General features: G+C 39.4%; 1 protein-coding gene across 1 annotated transcript in view; it reads left to right on the top strand.

Annotated features, from left to right (window-relative positions):
- The window catches only part of lmcd1 (LIM and cysteine-rich domains 1), a 93,521-nt gene that overhangs the window by 30,779 nt on the left and 41,154 nt on the right, over nt 1–21,588 (top strand). The window contains exon 4 of the mRNA XM_079889648.1: nt 18,408–18,725. Within this exon, the coding sequence (XP_079745774.1) occupies nt 18,408–18,725 (318 nt within the window). The remainder of the gene's footprint in view (nt 1–18,407; nt 18,726–21,588) is intronic.

The following is a 21,588-nucleotide window of genomic DNA, read 5'->3' as shown; positions in this document are numbered from 1 at the left end:
CAGCTCTAGAATAAAGTTATTATCTTGTAATGTAATTAAAAACATGTCATTAAATGTTCTCTTTTGTTAGACAAGTTTGTAAACGCATCTCATTACAAGTTAGTTTTGATTGATTCACTTCCGTTGCAAAGATCATTAGTTATTAACCCTCTGAGGTCTGAGCTGTTTTCTGGGCCCTGGAGGTGTTCTGACATGCTCTGACATTTCTGGTTATTTCTGTTACTTGTGACATTTTCATGGCTAAAGTCTAATTACACTGTATTCAGCACAAACTCTGCTACAATAATATATCAACAGCATGTATGTAAAAGTTTGTAGTTTTGAGATAATGACATTTATGCGTGGTTTGTGAAAATACAAAAATAAATTCTCACTGAAATAAGCTCATGAAACCCATACTGATTATTTCTTCACAAGACTTTTGAAAATAGTATCACGTAGCCTAGAATATTTGCTGCAAAACTATGTGAAAATCACCCTGACTGCTCATTCAGAGAAGACAATATATTGATTTAAATTTTTTACGACGTGTTTTGTGTTAGAAAGCCTTATGCGGCAGCTCATTAATATGTATGGCTTTTCTCACCTGAGAAAGACAAAGAACCTCCCCAACGGCCCTATTAGGAGCTATCCTAATATAGCTCCTAATAGCCCTGTCATTCTGAGCAACCTTGCACAATACTGTAAATGAGGAGATTTAAAAAAGAATGGCTTTTAAATTGTTTGGATTTATTTACAACACAACATAACCCAAAGATACACAACAAATGCCAAAAAAAAAACACTTCAAAGACAGACCTTTGTGCCATTCCTAAAAACACTGTACATACCTTTAATTTCCAAGGTGTTTGATTTTCACTTTACCATGTTCATGTTCCGGAGACTCATGTGAATGTTCAAGTCAGCAGTACTCAGTGGCATCTGGGCCCTGAAAAAAAAGTGAACATACTGATATCAAGAGAAAGGCCTGCACGATTTTGCAAATAAATATTAGATTTTTCTGGTTAAAATTGCTTTTTAAAATTCACAAAATACACACACACACACACACACACACAAATGTTTCCAACAATATATAATATAACAAACACCAGGTTTGTTGTGCCTTGTAGGCATAGGCTATGCGCAGTGCTGGGTAAAATAATAATAACAATTGATAGCAGTATAAATCTTCCAAAATATTTCAGTAACAACCAAGCTAGAGAAAAGTATATTGATTATCATGTTACTTCAAATGTTTCCATTCGTTATGATGATATGAAATGAGATAATAGTAAAAACATGAAGGAAACGTTTGGTGTGTTTTGCTTTTCAAATTTTCAAATGATACATTCAAACGCGATCGCGCAGCAAAAATATGATACATTCAAACGCGATCGCGCTCAAATATAAAACATTATGGTTACCATACATATCTACGTTTGACCAGATATCCACAAACACAGTAGGCTTAACAGTAAACACGGGTCTAAATATTATAATATTCCCCATATATCTAGCAACAGTTCAACTGCAATGTGACATTTATGCAACAATAACAAACTAATATGTAAAAAATTCTTACCTTAAATCTTTCTTGTCTTCAAATCGCGTTTCTTCTTCTTCTGAGGTAGCCTAAATCCAATGTAAGCTCTGGCGCGTCTTTCAAACACAGTAAGGAGTAAGTTACGAAGTCTCTGCTTCTTTGTTTTGAGGTGATGAGGGCGTTTACAGGTCAGCGTTTCTCCGCATGGATCATTTGCATGTCAATCGCTCGTGCGCGCGTAGGCGTGTTCAAATTAAATTTAATGAGGACGCGTTTGAGAAACTGTACATGCCGCTGCTTTCGTATGGATTACTTAAAAATAGAATATTTGTTTTTTATATAATTTACATACTTTAAAAATAGAGATTCCAAGCGTTGTATAGACATGCGTTTCAAGTCTGTGTGACAAACATTCGCTGAGTTACAGGTCATTTTCTGTCGCGTTTCAGAATGAGTTTCACATTGAGAGAGACGGCAGAATGCGCATCATGTTTATTTTCTTTGTTTTACGAAAAACACAACATTTTGTTTTTATTATGAGTGTACACAAATAAAAGAAGACATTTAACAGTTTTGAATGATGTACAATACAAGTATGTAAAATCAAAATCAACAGAGTATTTTGCACTGATATAAAAAAAAAACGAGCAGATCACGCCGGCGTGATTGCCGACCTCAGGGGGTTAACTTAGGGGGTGCTTAACACGACACCGTTCTAACAGAAAACCCATAACGCGCTCCGGCCGCTCATTTGCACAACAACAGTGCCTGGTGGCTTGAGAACGCAAACCTTGAAATAGATTCCAAGGTGCAAGCATTGAATTTTTTTAAAAATGTTATCATCTCTGCGTAAACTTCAAAAACGTGAATCTGTGAAAACGCTGACGGCTTGCACATGCAAATTACGTGTTCAGTGTATAGGTATGCACGTTTGCATATATCTGTATGTGTGCAGGTGCGTAGTCTTTCTTTACAAATTGACCTCACCAAATTACTTGTCTGTAGAGAGGTAAAGGGAAGGGGGCCTTCACAGGGGAGAGACTAGTGGACACTTCAGGACTGCGTTGTCGTCATGTCCAGGCGCAGGTCCTTCATCAGATCTGGATAAGGCCTGGATCCGGCGGACTGCGGTAAACCTTGGGATAAACAGAGAGACTATTATTAGCATAGACACTATTCTTCTTATGATGCAACGAGTACATCAGGATGTATGGGAAGTGTTCCCGGTTCCGGCTGACCTCATCTGCAAAATATGCCCCGCTGCAGAAGTACAATAACGGCACATCATTCCAGGAAATCCCTATCGCTGTAGCTGAATAAACAGAAGACTGAAATGCTTTGATTAAACCTGACTTATAAATACACGACTGCCTTATTCTGAGTAAGAAGGCACATCATCTCACAGAAGGATGAGCTCAACTGTCGTTATGAAGTGAGTTTGGAGTAAATGTATGTTATTAAATGTTGTCTTTTGTTGGACAAGAGGTTCATAAATGATTCTCGTGTTTGGAAAGATGTTTGACGCGTGTTGCTTTTTCAAATGCACGTTATAAGTGACTCAAACTCACAGTGCTTTCAGATGGAGCAGCGTTTACAGAGCCGTACATAACTGACAAGCTGCGCATAACAAATAATCGTGGCCTTTGCGATTTCAAAATCGCGATAAGCCAAATCGATTTAAGTGCGATTACATGTAAATTGCGATTAATCGTGCAGCCCTAGATCGCAAAAGACGCGAAGGACTATAATGCGTTAAGAGCTCGCTCAAGTACTGCGGAGCTAAACCATTTAGTGCTTTGTAAGTAATCAGCAATATTTTAAAATTGATACAATGTTTAATAGGGAGCCAGAGCAGTGTTGACAGAACGGGCCCAGAACGGGCTAATATGGTCATACTTCCTGGTTCGGGTAAGAACTCGAGCTGCTGCGTTTTGGACTAGCTGTAGTTTGTTTATTAAGCGTGCAGGACAACCACCCAGTAGAGCATTACAATAATCTAGCCTGAATTGTGCTATGAACTAACTGAACTAATTGTTCCGCATTTGTCATTGAAAGCATATGTCGTAATTTAGATATATATTTTAAGATGGAAGAATGCGGTTTTACAGATACTAGACACGTGACTTTCAAATGAAAGATTGGTATCAAAGAGCACACCCAGGTTCCTAACCGACGACGAAGACTTAACAGAGCAGCCATCAAGTGTTAGACAGTATTCTAGGTTATTACGTGAGGAAGTTTTTTGTCCAATAATTAGAATCTCTGGTTTTTCAGAATTTAGTAGTAGGAAATTACTAGTCATCCAATTTTTTATATCAGCTATACATTCCATTAATTTTGTGAATTGGTAAGTTTCGTTAGGTTTTGAAGAAATATAGAGCTGAGTATCATCAGCATAACAGTGAAAACTAATGCCATGTTTCCTAATGATATCTCCTAAGGGTAGCATGTACAGAGTGAACAGCAACGGTCCTAGTACTGAGCCTTGTGGTACGCCATACTGAACTTGTGATCGATGAGACATCTCTTAATTTACTACTACAGTCGGATAAGTAAGATCGAATAACACTGATAGAGAGATACAACCATGATCGGATGATAAGAGTAAATCATTTGTGACTCTAATGAGAGCAGTCTCAGTACTATGGTACGGTCTAAATCCTGACTGGAAATCCTCGCAGATTTCACTTCTTTCTAAAAAGGAACATAGTTGTGAAGATTACCGCCTTTTCTAGTATCTCTGACAGAAAAGGTAGATTCGAGATCGGCCTATAATTGACTAATTCTGTAGGATCAAGTTGCAGTTTTTTAACAAGCGGTTTAATAATAGCCATCTTAAAAGTTTTTGGTATGTATCCTAATGACAAAGATGAATTAATGATATTAAGAAGAGTTCAGGGAACAGACACAGTCTCTATATGATATCATTTAGGTGAAAGAGTCTCTATGTGATGGGATTTATCTGACTTCTGTGATGTGAGACCGCTAACAGATGGTCGGTTTAGCCAGTCTGTCTGCTTCCTGACCTGAGCCCTAGTTTGTCATGTTTGAGGCGGCCGCCCCGTCACCGGGAGTCCAGGATAGTTTTGACTTGGTAGATTTGACCTTCTTTAGTGTCGACAGGAGGAGGAGGCACGTCATCAGCACCAGAACCTGTGGGAGAGGGAGTGAGCGAATTACTGTATGGTTTGAGCAAGGAGACATGGAAAGATGGTGATATTCGCATATATATATGCATCTTTTCTTTTTTTTTCAACTCTATTTTAATTGTGTCCAAAAAAACCCACACAAGAACAATACAGAACAACTTTTTCCCACCCCAACATATACAGAAACTTAACAAAAATATAATTTACAATTAAGAATGAATCAATAGGACTTCCAGTCGGAACATCGTCAAGATGGTCGCATAGAGAGAGAGCTCCCGGTTGAGCCAGTGCAATTAGAGAAATTCCCCCATACAAGACAAATAAATAATTTCATAAAAAACACAGACAAGGGGGCAAGAACCATAACACCACTTAGAGCAATAAAAATCGCCCGAAGACAGGAGGTGAGAAGGACGGGGCGCAGCAATATTAGCAGCTAACAGGTTTAAGCTAGCAAACAACGTGGGGAAATGGCCGACTTGGAACTGATTCTTCGAGAATTAAAGGAGTTTCGCCAAGAAAATAAAGAACAATTAGAGACAATAAAAGAAGAAATTGTGAAGGTGAATACCAGACTGGACGAGGCAGAAGGGCGAATTGAGAAAGCAGAGGAGAGGATCCAAAAAACAGAGGAAGTCATCACTGCTATGCTAAAGCTACACACCAAGCTGGAGGACAAGCTGCTGGATCTGGAAAGTCACTCCAGATGCGATAACATTCGGATTTATGGGGTGCCGGAGGGAACCGAAAAAGAATCAACAACGATGGTCTCATTTGTGGAAAATTTACTCCATGAGGGTCTCGAGTTAACTGATGACATGCCCGACCTGCAGATTGAAAGAGCTCATCGGTCGTTGGGACCGGCGGATGCGCAGCCACGCTCCATCATAATTAAGTTTTTAAGTTTCAAAACAATAGAGTCATTACTCCGCAAGGCATGGCAGAAGAAGGGGTTTACCTGGCAAGAAAACCATATAAACCTGGATCACGACTATCCACCTCTGATACTTAAAAAACGAAGAGAATACTCAGAGATCCGCAAAGTGCTGAAGGAAAATAAAGTTCAGTTCCAGACCCTCTTCCCAGCCAGGCTGCGCGTGAGACACGACGACGGAACCAAAACCTACGATACTATAGAGGAGGCTTCAGAGGACCTGCGGAGAAGAGGCTACACTGTAACAACAACCATCAGACCGCCAGAGACACTCATGGAACAGGTGTAGCGATTATCCTGGAAGAGAGTAGACAGACGAGCGAGGAAGGATACACTCAAAGCCGGACGGGATTCAAGCTACAGGGAGAAACTCCGAGCCTTCAGGAGATCATCACCGGCCCCCTCCGGGACCTAAAGGATTTAACCCAAAGTTTGAGGACGACGGAGTTAATTGTGAAATTTCTTGAACTGTATTGTAAATAGTGGTGGAGTTTCATGGCAGGATTGACTGGTTCGTTCGGGACTAACTTTTCATCTTTGACCCCCCCCTTTTTTTTTATTCTTTTTTTTATTTTTTATTTTATTTTATTTATTTTTTTTCTCCATGCGACTGTTGCAGGTAAGGGCCTCTCCCTCCGGAGTGAGGAGGGGGAATTTTCCCTTCGAGCCACCTTGGGAGGCTCAACAGGGTCAGATTAACAGACCCCTACATAGGGAGTCACACGGACAAATTGTGTTCGGTTTTATGTTTATTAATATGTTAGTCGTTCATTCCCTGCCGGTTCTTGCAGGGAGGGGGAAGCGCACTAGGTTTCTGAGCGAGATGAAGGGGGGAATCACATAGATGCAAAATAGGTCTTTAAAGATAGCATCATTTAATATGAGGTACTCAATCCAGTTAAGAGAGGGAAAATCTTATCAAAATTAAAGAAAGATAGAATTCAGGTAGCTTTCTTGCAAGAGACACACCTTAATGACACTGAACATGCCAAATTGAATAAATCAGGATTTAAACATGTTTACTTTTCTTCCCATGGATCGGGAAAGAGGAGAGGAGTGGCGATTTGTTATGGTTACGGGCAAAATAGAAGGAATTGTGATGAGTCTCCTTAACGTGTATGTTCCTCCGGGCAGTGACTGGTCCTTTTATAAACAAATAGTTGATCTAATGAAATGACAACAAAAAGTCAAGGGATTTTAATATGTGGCGGAGATTTTAATATCCGATTAAATCCGAAAATTGACTCATCAAATGGGAAATCTGGCACCAAAAACATTAGCAAAAAATTAAATACGTGGTTGCGTGAAGTGGGGATTGTGGACGTGTGGAGAGAGAAACCTAACGAGCCGAGACTACTTGCATTACTCACCCGCTCACAATGTCTACTCGTGCATAGATTACTTTTTTATGCTTAAAGGAGATCTTGGTAAGGTGGATAATTGTGAAATAAAAGCTAGCACTATTTCAGACCATGGTCCCATTTATGTCAGTCCATCTGAATAATAATAAGAAATCCACTCTCTGGAGACTGAACTCAAACATTCTGAATAACCCAGTTATTAAAGATAAATTGAAAAATGAAATTCAGTTGTACTTGGATATTAATGATAATGAAGAAGTGACCCCACCTATTCTCTGGGATGCATTAAAAGCGGTGATTAGGGGCAAAATAATAGACATATCCTCATATGAGAAGAAAATTAAGGTAATAAAACAAAAAAAATTGGAGGAAGATTTGAAGAGACTACAGAAAGAACACGCAAAGTCAAAAAAGAAATAGATTAAATAAATACTCAGGAAATTCAAAAAAAGCTCCTTTTCACAAAGCAACAATACTATGAGGTAGGTGGGAAATCACTGAATAGAACTATAGAACAAAATAAGAAACTCCGTAACAAATGAAAAAGAAACTAGTCTGGAAAAAATCCAGCAGTACTTCCTAAAATACTATAAAACATTATATTCCCAGCCACAGACAAGCAACGACAATCAGATTGATACCTTTCTGGCCCAAATTAATCTCCCACAGATCACTGATGAACAAGATGAAAAATTTATATATAAAATAACAAAAGAAGAAATTCAATCAGCAATCAGGAGAATGAAAGGGGGGAAGTCTCCAGGGACCGATGGTTTTCCCACAGAATGGTACAAAACAATGCAAGATCAAATAATTCCAACATTATTAAAAACGTTTAATTGGGTTTTAGAAAACAAAAATACCCCCCCCTCATGGAGAGAGGCAATGATCTCGGTCATACCTAAAGAGGGAAAAGACCGATCGGATTGTGGGAATTATCGTCCTGTAAGTCTCTTAAATAATGACTACAAACTATTTACCTCCATAGAACTGATTTTACCAATATTAATACACAAGGACCAGACTGGCTTTGTTAGACAAAGACAGACCCAAGATAACATCAGGAAAACACTGCACGTTATGAGACAAATCACACAACAAAAACTGGAGACACTTATATTAAGTTTGAATGCAGAGAAAGCATTCGACTCAGTGAGGTGGTCATTTTTATATAAAGTACTTTCAAAATTTGGTTTCCATACGAGTATAATTGACACATTTGCAGCTCTATATAACAAACCAACGGCTAGAATCAAAATCAATGGAGATCTAACCAGTTCATTCGTTCTGGAAAGACGAACGAGACATGGGTGTTGTGCATCGCCACTCCTCTTTGCCTTGTTTATACTCCCAAAGACACTCCCAAAATTGATGAAATTACTAGAGGAATTTGGTTTCATTTCGGGTTATAAAATTAATATCAACAAAACTCAAATATTAAAATTTAACTATGACCCACCATCCTCAATTAAGACCATGTACAATTGGAAATGGGATGCTGAATCTATTAAATATTTGGGTGTTTTATTACCTAGGGACATAAATTACGGCGCATTAAATTCAAAGATAAAATCTGATATACATAAAAAGGGAATAACATTCCATCTAAGTTTAAGCTCCCGGATAGAATCAATCAGGATGAATATTCTTCCACGGTTACTATACCTTTTTCAGTGTCTGCCAGTCAAAATACCATCTAAGCAATTGGTGGGATAGATTTAAAGGAAAAGGGCCAGAATTAAATTTAAGACACTGCTATTAAGAAAAGAGAAGGGTGGAATGGGCATTCCTTGCCTACAGGATTACTACCATGCAGCCCAACTGAGACCTTTAGTCTGCCTGTGTTCGCCAACATACACTGCAGCATGGAAAGAAATAGAAAGTACGAAGCTAAACAGAATCCCAATAACAGCCCTACTAAGTGATAACAAATTACTAGAAGAACAGGAAATCCTGGACGACTCTATAACAGGCAGCTCTCTGAAGTCCTGGCAGAAAATAGTCAAAATTTGCAGATTAGGAGAAGCATAAAAAATTATGAGATGGTGTGCCTATGATTCAGACTTTGCACCAAACAGGATCGATGGCAGATTTAAGATATGGTCAAACACATGGCGGGAGTTCTGCTGGAAAAACATTGCAAGATTCTTTATCACACCCATTCAGAAACGATACCAGGGTAGCGGAGATGCCTGTTGGAGACTTTGTGGGTCTAATGGAGCCAACCACTTCCATATTTTTTGGGACTGCCAGACAATTAGACCTTACTGGGAATAGATCCACAAACATATAAACAATGTATTTAATGTAAACATTCCATTCAAATGTGAAACTGTGTATTTGGGCAATCTAGGGTTCGAAACATGGAATATTAACGATAAAAAATTGCTGGCGATACTATTGGCAGCCAGTAAGAAATCTGTTTCGAGGAAATGGTTAAAAGTAGATCCACCCACCATTGATGAATAGATTGAAATTGTCTATGAGATTTATGTTATGGAAAAGATATCCTTTTCCCTCAAAGTTGAAAAAGAAATTTTTTATAAGATTTGGACCAAATGGACTGAGTATGTAAAACCAATCAGATCTGATTTCATTTGACTGTACTTGTGCTTTGTGTAGACCTGCCCTCTTTGTGTTGTTTTAAGTACCTGAAGTGGTGCGCATCCCGGTTTCATTCTGCTTTGTTATTGTTCCTAACTGAGTAGTGGTCCGTAAAAGGAAAACTCAGAAGGGCAATATGGACAACTCATCTAAACTTTCTGAATTCATCCCTGCCTATGTACTTGAACGCCTAAAATTGTAATTAATGTATGTGACGGGATTTTGCCTTTCCAAATAAAAAGATAATATCAAAAAAAAAAAAAAAAAAGAATGAATCAATAATAACAACTAAAGTAAATAAATAAAAATAGATAACATGTTCAATTATTTGTGTATACATAAATATATACATACCAATACATGTACTGTATATACACATACAGCAACCAAACAAATAAAATAACAATAATGATAAAAGTAATAATAATAATAATAATAGTAAACGTTGACAAAATTATATTATATCAAATTAAGGGGGTTAAATCATAAAAAAAATTAAAAAGGGGACGAATTTATCACATCAGAAATTTACTCACAGTTATTATATTTGCCATTACACTTTATCTATTTGTTAACAACATTATGTTAACATTATATATGTTAGTTTTTTTTTTTTTCCAAAGCAAGGTTGGTAGACATCTCTTTGATCCACTGTGAGGAGCAGGGTCTTTGAGTACTTTTCCATGCAAAGGCCCGTTTGACTTTTGACTTGTATTAAACTGAAATCTATAAGCTTACATTGGCTTGCATTTAGAACAACATTTACAGGGTAGATATGTAACAAACACAGTTTAGCTTCCAAGGGAATACTCTCTCCAATTAGTTCACAAATCACATCAAAAAACTTCTTCCAGAACACCTGCAATTCTCTACATTCCCACATACAGTGAAGGAGCGTACCTATTTCCTCATTACATTTTGTGCAGTTATCTGGGATATTAGGATTAAATTTATGCAATTTAACTGGAGTAATATATGTCCTGAGGAGCCATTTATATTGAAGCAGTCTGCACCTACTATTGATAGATTCAGTTTGAGCCAGAAGACAGGATTTCTCCCATTCTTCTATGGAGATTTCCACTTGTAGATCTTTCTTCCATGCTAAAAGATACGACTGAGAATTTTCTTTTGATCCAACCAATAGTGTTTTATAGAATAGGGAAAGAGTTCTCCTTTCATATGCTTTAAAAAGTGGGGTAGAAAGTGGGGGTTTCAAATACGTTCTTATACAAGAATATACATAACTCCTGATTTGCAAATATTTTTAAAAAATGTTTCTGCGGGAAATTGTATTTTGTGACTAACTGTCGAAACGTAATTAGTGAACCTCCTTCATGTAAATCCTTTAATGTATGCAGCCCTTTTAGCATCCAGTTTTTAAACCCCATATCATTCCTTCTTAGGTATAAAATCTTTATTCCCCCAAATTGGTGAAAATACTGAAGTTGTTATTGTCTCCTCCAAAAAAGAATGAGCCTCATACCAAACTTGCATGGTGTTTCTGAGAAAGGGGTTAAGAGTGTCTTTAAGTGTTTTGATTTGCGCTGAATATACATATATGAGTATAATGAGAGCGGTAATCCATCCTTTTCAATATCAATCCAGGCTGGATTATTTGTTTTCGAAAAATAAAACATGGCTGTTTGCAGCTGTGCTGCCCAGTAATAGAATTTAATATTTGGCAATTGAAGCCCCCTCGATCATATGGCAAGTAAATGAGAGACAGACGAAGACAAGGATGTTTATTGTTCCATATAAACCTAGTAAAGGCTTTCTAAGAGTAGAAAAAAAGTGCAGGTATTGGAAGTACCATAGACATAAGATAGATTGAAAAAAATATAAGAATTTTGGTAAATTGACATTTTGATAATACTGATGCGTCCTATTAAGGAAATGGGCATTGAGCCCCACTTATTAAGAGACTCTAGGACTCTTTTCAGTAATGGGTCAAAGTAAGATGGGACTATATCATTTATATTAGGCGTTATTTTAAAGGGGTCATATAATGGTACATGCACTTTTACAAGTTGATTGTACTGAAATATGTGTTGACAGTGCCTGTACACAACCATCATAAAATGATAAAAATCCAAAAAAAAAGTGTTTTTTTTTTTTAAATCTCCTTGTTTGTTTGACACTCTCTGAAATCAAGCCGTTCGATTTCGTGACGTCACAAAATCGACGCCCCTCCCACGATTGTGATTGACAGCAGCGTTTCAACACAGACCCGCCCTCGCTCGTGAGTGAGCTGTCTGTCATCATAGTGCATTGATATGCTGGAGAAGAATGGCGTCTAAGCGATTGTTCTTGGGTGTAGCCTAATAAGGAACACAGCAGTCATTTTGATGTTTTGATGGAATATTCCCAAAGCATTGACGCCGGGGTTCCCTCGCGGGGATTCTCCACGATCAACGCAAGTCATTTCACACCAGACTGCATTACAAACGAGGGCCAGTAAAGCTGGTTTTGCTAAGAAGCTGTTCCTGAAAATAGGATCCATACCAACTATTCGTGTTCCTGCTGCACCTCCAGAAGAACTGAAGTGAATGTAACGTTTTATTAACCTTTATATTAATATTAATATTTATATTAATCTTTGCGTATCGCTTGCTGCACGCTTCACGATGAATGCGGCTGTTTACACTCAAGGGTACATTACGCCATGTTTTCTATGTACGACGATCTCAATATAATTCATTAACCCACGTTTATAATGATCAATGCGTTATGGTTATTGTGTTAGAAACGGTGTACACACAGAACAGAGGGCGGGGTGAGCAAAGCTCATTATCATTTAAAGACGTATGCACTTAAACGGCGTGCTGAAAACAGAGCTGTTTTTGACCAGGTAAAATTTGTGTTTTCTTACAATACTAATGAGAATTTTTAATTAAAGTATATTACAAACTTTTAATTTAGACCCTAAAGAATCATATTAGCTTGTACAAAAATGGCATTATATGACCCCTTTAATCCCCATATAGGTGAAACCTTTTGGATGCATTGGTAAATTGCGCAAAGCTTAAGGGGACTTCCCTCTCCTGGCCATTTAACAGTAATAAACTACTCTTACTATTATTAACTTTATACCCAGAAAACCTACCAAATCTACCCAGAATACTAGTCAATGTGGTGATGGATTTTTTTTAGGTTTGTTAGAAATAGAACTATGTCATCTGCAAACAATGCCTTATGGTGCTCTCTCTCCAATTTTTACACCCATTATCTCTGATCTTTTTCGAATGATCACAGCTAGGGGTTCAATCGCAAATAAAAACAATGGAGACATTGGGCATCCCTGCCGCGTACTTCTCCCCAAACTGAATTCGAGACCTGATTATTTGTTAACTTGAGCTGATGGATCATTGTACAGTCATTTCAACCATTTTAAATACCCATCTCCCAATCCAAATCTTCTAATTGTCTCAAACAGGTAGTGCCACTCAATCCTGTCGAATGCCTTTTCGGCATCCAAGGATAGAATCGCATGGTCTTTTGCATTATGTTTCTTATGTATTACGTTTAATATTCTGGGAGTACTATGAAAGGCTTGGCTTTCCACAACAAATCCATTCTGATCATTCATAATGATTTTTGGAATATACACTTCAATCCTCCTAGCTAGAGCCTTGCAAATTATTTTTGTATCACAGGACATCAATGAAATAGGGCGATATGATGCTCTGTCTATAGGAGGTTTACCCGGTTTCAGCACAAGAGTAATTATTGCAGATCTTAAAGATGGGGGCAGAATCCCAGTTTTATATGATTCATTAAACATTTCCAAAAGGTGCGTTTGCAGCTTCTTAGAAAATTTAAATGTATAAAATTTATAAAATTTCTACAGGTATTCCATCTGGGCCTGGAGCCTTTCCACTATTCATACATTGTACAGCTTCCAATAATTCCTCAACACTTAAACTATTTTCCAAATTTTTTTTTTTGCATCTTCAGTCAATTGGGGGAATTCAAGTTCATCTAGAAGTATCCAAGCATTCGGAACTATATAATTTTTCATAGTATAATTTAAAAGCATTATTAATTTCCAATGGGTCAGTCAAAGTTTGTCCATTATCATTATGTTATAGAGTGTATAGTGCTGTTCATTTTTATCTTTTTTATTCTCCATGCCAATAATGTCCCAGGTTTTTCACCTTGATCATAGTATGATTGTTTTAACCACATCAATTTTTTAGCTATTTTATTACATTTACAGTTACATTTATTCATTTAGCAGATGCTTTTATCCAAATCGACTTACAAATGAGAACAATAGAAGCAGTTAAACTAACAGTAGGATAACAAAATGCAAATGCTATGACCCTTCTCAGTTTAATCTAATGCAGAATTTTTTTTTTTTTTTTTTTTTTATAGTTATAGAACAGAATAGAATAGAGTAGTAGAGAAAGTGTTAGTATTACTGGATCAGGTGCTGTCGAAAAATAAGCCGTTTCTTAAAAGTGGCTATGGACTCAGCCGCTCTGGTTGAGTTAGGCAGATCATTCCACCAGCAGGGAACAGTCATGGTAAAGGTCCAAGAAAGAGATTTTGTGCCTCTTTGAGATGGCACCACAAGACGCCGTTCACTTGCAGAGCGCAAGTTCCTGGATGGCACGTAAGTCTGAAGTAAAGAGTTAAAGTAAAAGGGAGCAGAACCAGTGGTTGTTCTGTAGGCAAACGTCAGTGACTTGAATTTGATGCGAGCGGCAACTGGCAACCAGTGCAATTTTGTGAGGAGAGGAGTGACGTGTGCCCTTTTCGGCTCGTTAAAGACCACTCTAGCTGCGGCGTTCTGGATCAGTTGCAGAGGTTTGACTGTGCAAGCTGGAAGACCGGCCAGGAGAGCGTTACAATAGTCAAGTCTGGATAAAACAAGCGCTTGGACAAGGAGTTGAGTAGCATGTTCTGATAGGAAGGGTCTGATCCTCCTAATGTTGTACAAGGCAAATCTACATGACCGGGCAGTTCTAGCAATGTGGTCTGTGAAGTTCAATTGATCATCAATTACCACACCAAGGTTCCTGGCTGACCTAGATGGAGTTATGGATGACGAGTCTAGCTGAATGGTGAAGTTGTGGTGAAGTGTTGGGTTGGCCGGGACCACGAGTAGCTCTGTCTTCGCAAGGTTTTGTTGAAGGTGGTGGTCCTTCATCCAGCCAGAAATGTCTGTCAGGCCGGCTGAGATGCAAGCAGCTACCGTTGGATCGTCAGGCTGACGATCCGACGGATTACTAGTGTCAGATAGCAACTCCATTTTGATACTTTTAATGGCTTCGATCATATCAGTGGATTGTTTAGCCAAATCACCCTTTTTAGCGATTGAATGGCCGAAAGAATAGCATCTGTAGCCACATTCTCAAACTCTGCTCGCTAGCCGCTTGTTTGCTAGCTTGATCCGTGGGTTCAGAGTCATTTTGAGATTGTGATTTCAGTTGTTGCCCTGATTTTATATTCTTTGGTGGCATAATCTCTCGTAGATCACATTCCTTAACTTTAAACACCAATGGGTAGGCCTTGTTTTATTTCACGGTTCTTTTTGAGAGAAAGTTAGCGACAGCTCAAAGCAGTGTGGCTTATAGGCTACACGTCATAACCACTTGCCAAATCACCATCTTTCCATGTCTCCTTGCTAGTGTTGTGGAAGATTGAAGTGACTTTGTTGATCTGCCTCTGGATAGTGAATGGACAGATGTAGCAGGGACTCAGCTTTTTACAGGGCAGTCGAAGACTGATGTCCCTGGTGGAGAGCCAGACCTTTTGTCCCACATGGTACTGGGGTGTAGCAGTTCTTCTTGCAATCGGCCTGACTCTCGTGTCTCCGAACTGCCCACTAAAGATGAACATGAGCTGAGTCCCAGACCCTCTCACTTTCCTCAAACCAATGGTTCACAGCTGGAACTTCATAGGGCTCACCTGACCAGGGAAACTGGGGCAGTTGGTAACCGAGTATGCACTGAAATGGTGTTAATCCAGTTGTAGCTTGTCTCAGAGAGTTCTGAGCATACTCGGCCCAAGGAAGGAATTTGCTCCAGCCGTGTTGGTGTTGGTGTCAATATGACCGCAGATATTTACCAATCTCCAGAATCTTCCACTCGGTCTGGCCGTTGGACAGAGTTGTACCCAGATGTCAGACTCACTGAGACTCCCAAGTGCTGTAAGGCGGCACGCCATACCCGTGAGAATGAATCAAACTGACACGATATCCTCAGGAATTCCGAAGTGATGGAAAATGTGTTGGAACAGCGCCTCAGGCTGTTAGTAGACTCCTTAGTGGGGTCAGTTTACAAGCTTTCGAGAAGCGATTAACCGACTGCCAAGATGCAGGTGTAGGTGTCCAGATTGAGGGAGATCTGACAAAAAGTCCACTCCCAAATGTGACCAGCGCCTCCGTGGTATGGGTACCAGTTTCCCTTCAGGCAGGTGATGCGAAACCTTCGACATGGCACAGATTGAGCATCCTCTGGCGTATTGGGAGACATCCTTGGTCATACTAGGCCACCAGTAACGATTTCTGAGGAGCGAGAGGGTCTGTTGGCTGCCTGGGTGTCCAGAGTCCGGAGAGGTATGGAGTCCATGAGGGGCAGACGAATGGATGTTGGCACGTAGATCCGGCGCTCGGACCTCCAGGGCAGAGCTGGTTCGTTGCAAGTAGTTTCTGCAAAATCAATTTCTTTGAAAAAAGGCACATTGATGGAGTCTCGGAGGTTCCCCCTGCCGCTGAGATAGTACAGCTCCTACCTGTGTACCTGTGAGTGGATAAATCCTTCCTTTAGTTGGAGTAGAACCAGCCAGCAGATCGATGGCACAGTCCCATGGCCAATGAGATGGTAATTTGGTTGCCAGCTGCTTACTGAAGACATCCTGGAACTCAGGACGTATTTCTTGCTGTGTTGTTACCTCTGAACTCTCAACAGTTGTGGAATTAAGACAGGTTCTGAAGATGTGGTGACTTTCTTGATGACTGGTTTCTTGACAGGTTTAATACAGTTCTTTAAACAGCTCTCTCCCCATTTCAGGATTTCTCCCCTGGTCCAGCATACCGTAGTTGAGTATTGAAGCAGCCAAGGGCGTCCCAGGATGACATCAGCAGTGGATCCATCCAGCACCAGAAAGAGATCTTTTCTTCATGAAGATTTTCTATGCGTGGCGTTACTCCACATTGCACAGATGGACAGTGTCGACTTGCATGGGTTCTGGTGCTGGAGTTGTGACAGGTGGTGAGGCGGACGAATGTGAGTGAGCGGGTTGATCCAGCAAACAGGCATACAGGCGAAATGTGGATTGAGCGTTGAATAAAGCTTTCCAGACCAATGATGTCATCATAAATGGCCATTTGTTGACGAATGGTGGAATTAAGTCCTTGACGGTAAGCTGTTATTAATGCAGCTTCATTCCAACCACCTGTCGCTGCTAATGTGCGGAATTTCACAGCATAATCTGCAACAGGAAGTTTAGCTTGATGTAAACTGAAAAGTTGATCATGCACTGACAATGGGCTCACCGTTTGGCCAAACACCTCCTTGAACTGGGTTGGTAAATGCTGTCAAGGAATTCATCATGGGTCCACTTGCTTCCCAGATGGAATTAGCCCATTGCAACGCTCTGCCGGATAGACATGAGATGATGTATGCTATCTTTGCTTGATCCTTTGGATATAACTGTGGTTGCATCTCAAAGAAGAGTGAGCAATGGAGTAGACACCCACTGCACTTATCCACCTCGCAGAAGCAGACAACGAAGGTGATGTGACTAATGGTAGAAGTGTTTGTCTGACCACTTTGTACCAAATCAGAGAATGGGTCAGGAGATGGATTCTGGACATCACTAGCTTCTGCTACTTGTTGCATTGTTATGTCTGGTCTTCTGTCCCAATAACAGATACTCCCTTTTTTTTTTTTTTTTTTTTGTCTGGTGTCATCTATGTATCATGGTTGTTTTCCTGTTCTCCTGAATTTCTATGCCCTGTGATCGTTTGGATTGTTGGATTAAAGTCTGTTTGTTTTATATTCTCCTGCTTTGTGTGATTTGTGCATATCGTGACATAACTAAATTGCCACTGTTTTATATCAGTATTCCAATATTACCATCTTAAAGAGAAAAGTCTTCATGCATGTAACTATTACATGTCTCGTATCAAACCCTCAGACACACCGCCTGCACACAGAAGGTAGGGAGATAAGTTGGGCACTCAATTATTTGAAAATGTAGGGTTTTACACCATTCCTTGCATTGGTTTTTGTTTATTTGATATAGAAACACTATACCCTAGTCAAATAAGATTATATGGACCTAATTGTTAATTTGAAATAATTAAATAATTAGACAGTATTTACATTTTTTACTTTTTCACTGTTCTCTGTGAACAACTTTTCAACAAACATTTAGGAACTAGTTCATTAGGAACGAAAAAAAAATTGTTCAACAATCACTGAATATTGAACATCAATGGTTGAACATTTTATGATGGGGGACAGTAAATCATATTGACAAAAGGTGCCCATTAATATTCTCTGAAGAGTCTTGTCTCATTTGAAAATTCTGTCAATCTAAGTCTAGGGAATTTTGGGAGTTTTGATTGTCCGTTTTAGGAAAACCATCAAGCCCGATCAGTTAGAAAATCAAAGAGCAGTATGTTGACTTTCTCAAGCCAACATAGCATCGTATAGGATGTAACACTGCTACCATTTCACACTTTTCCTCAGTGTGAGACACAAAAAAATGTCACCGGTCAATTTTCTTTTGATAATTCTCTATAAATAAATTAGTACATATAAGATATTTTATGTTTTTCCCTTTTTTTGCTATTCTCTTACATAATTCTGTCTTTTTGTCAGGCGATGCAGTACATGGAGCTTCTCCCTGAAGAAAGACGACCCGTGGCTGGCACAGAAGGATCGTTATATCGTCACAGGCAACTGTTCAGACAGCTACCTTCCTATGATCACGACCCTGCATACTGCCACAGCCTGTCCGAGATGGAGCTGAAAGCTATGGCTCAGTTTGTGAAACACTATAAGGAGGAATCCTTAGGAGTGGGAGAAGTTGCCTTGCCTGGAGAAAAAGGTACAGCCAAGAAGAATGAAAATGCCCCCGAGGAACAGCCAGATGATGAGAGCACTAATGGAACAGCACAGTCTCCTCTCAGTGAATATGTAAGTTAGTGAAGGATTTGCAGATGGTTAAAGGAGAACTCCGGTCAATTTTAACATTGAGCTCATTTTTTTGTACATTTGGAGTGCTGTCAATACAGAGAACAACGACAAAAATCGGTGTTGCCTACACCGTGTTATCCTCTTTTTAAAATTTGCACCCTGTTGACTTAAATGGGGCAAGTTTAAAACCTGCTTTTAGCCTCTTAACATCCTTGATGTGTCATTACAAGTGCACAGGTCATGTGAGTGATTCCTTCGGAGTGAACGCGGGTCAATCTGACTGCAGTAGATGTGAAAGATATGAATAAAAATGATGTTTATTCAGCCAGCGCACATACCTGTATTTACATCCTGTTTTCGGTTGAAGTCCAGAGTAGTCGATTATCGAGTTCACGCTCGTGATCATAGGTACTAAACCAATGCGCGTGAACTCGACAATCGATTACTCTGGACTTCGACCGAAAACAGGATGTAAATACAGGTATGTGCGCTGGCTGAATAAACATCAATGTAAAGGATGTAAAGAGGCTAAAAGCAGGTTTAAAACTTGCCCCATTTAAGTCAACAGGGTGCAAATTTTAAAAAGAGGATAACACGGTGTAGGCAACACCGATTTTTGTCGTTGTTCTCTGTATTGACAGCTCTCCAAATGTACAAAAAAATGAGAACCGGAGTTCTCCTTTAACAGGGTAAACTAACCGGAGACATCAGTAGTGCCAACATTAATAACAATCTTACAGTATTTACGTTTAGCATTAGCCAGCACTTTTAAATTTGGTAATGAGCAGTGTTGGGTGTAATGCGTTACAAAGTAACGCGTTACTGTAATTAAAATACTTATCCACTGAAAAGGTAAAGTAAGGGATTACTTTTCATTTTTAGGTAATTTAATTACAGTTACTTATAATGTACTCGCGTTACATACTGTAAATTAGTTCAACAGGTTTGCATAAATCAATATTGAATTTAAAATCTAAATGTATCGCCAAAGGTAAAAGTGAACGCTGCCTCTTTAAAATCGTTAGCTGTAGTGCAGTTGTGTGTGACGAGTTCGCGGCGCGCTAGTTGGTTACGTTGTCTGAAGTGGAAGATGTCGGCAGAAGCGAGTGGCTGTTTTAGTAAATGGAAATATTCCAATTATTTCAATTTTTTGACACAGGTAGACAAGAACATTACGGTACAATGTAAGCTATGTCCTGGGGAGAAAAAACTATCGGCCGCTGTCAACAGCACAAGTAATCTACTGAAGCACCTGACAAGGCAGCATCGACGAACACTTTTGAGTGATCCATGTTCGTCGACAGATAACGCTACGGCAACCCCTGTTAAGCAGCCAAAACTTGATTTTACACAGGTGGTGCAGAAAGTGTCTGAAGGTGAGCTTAAAAAAATGATTGCAGGCTACGTAGTGGAAGAGATGCTACCTCTGCGTACTGTAGAGTCTCCGTCTTTTAGGCGCATACAAAACAAAATACCTGTGTGTGGCAAAAAAGCAGCCCTGCCCGATCGAAAAACGTTTTCATCTTACTTAGATAAGTGTTACACTGACATGGAAATCGAGCTAAAAAGGACATTCGAGAGTTTGGAATATATTTCCACGACTGCCGACATTTGGACGAGCCATAACAAAAGTTTTCTCGGAATGACGGCACATTGGATTGATTTTACTTTTCTACGCGGACACGCAGCATTAGCTTGTAAAAGAGTTAAAGGGAGACACACATATGATGTAATCGCCAATGAAATCGAACAAGTCCATTCAGCTTATGGACTTAACTCTAAAGTGACAGCAACTGTGACAGACAACGGATCCAATTTTGTCAAAGCATTTAGAATGTTCGAGCAATCAGATTCTGATGAGGAGTCAGAGGAAGATGAAGAGGTGACATTTACTGATGTTGCACAGACTCTCTCCACAGACTCTGATGGACAGTTTTCTCTCCCTGCACACTTAAGGTGTGCATCACACACACTGAACTTAATTTTTCATGATGTTGAGAAATGGCTAACAGCAAATGAGTCCAAAGTCATCTACAGAAGTGCTATTTCAAAGTGTTCTGCACTGCGAACCGTTCTTCTGAGGCTTCAGAGTTAGTAGATAATTTTTTCAAGAAAAAACTCATAGTGCCTACTTACACACGATGGAATTCATTTCAGGATGCCCTGTCCAGGATCACTGACATTCCAGTTGCTGAGTTAAATACTGTTTGCGCTCAGTTTGGAATAAAATGCTTCAATGATCGGGAGGATCTGTTCCTAAAGGAATATTGTATTGTGTTGAAGCCACTCACTGTAACGCTAGACATATTGCAAGGAGAAGATAACTGCTATTTTGGAACCCTTCTTCCAACTCTCGAGATTCTAATGTCCAGGACGCTGGCACTGCGGGATGAGCTTAGGATGACAGCATCTCTCCCTGATGTCATTGTTCAGGTAATCTGATATTTATACAAAGTGCTAGATTTTTGGTTTACCCATGGCTTAAATCCATTTTTATATTATCTGTCATACTCTTGTATAATGTGAAGTGTCTGATGTATTTTTTTTTTCCTCATAGGCTATCAAGATACGCTTTTCCTCTATGATGGACAATAAAAAAGCTCTCCTGGCTGCAGTCACTTTGCCCAAATTTAAGTTACGCTGGATCAGAGAAGAAGAGGAAAAAGACACTGTTAGGGCAATGCTTACCACAGAGTGCCGTGGGTTGCCTCTTGAAGACCAACAGCATAATGATCAACATCACAAGAAGCATGCTGACTCCACTGATGACTTTTTTTCATTTGAGGAGGAGGATTGTACCTACTCTGCTGAAACCGAGGTCATGGAATATTTGAAATCTGCAGGGTCTGACCTGGGCGTTCTT

This window comes from Squalius cephalus, assembly GCF_949319135.1.
Source record: "Squalius cephalus genome assembly, chromosome: 13".
Classification (NCBI taxonomy): Eukaryota; Metazoa; Chordata; class Actinopteri; order Cypriniformes; family Leuciscidae; genus Squalius; species Squalius cephalus.
The sequence above is the reverse complement of the archived record's forward strand: the minus strand, read 5'-3'. Positions and strand labels throughout refer to the sequence as shown.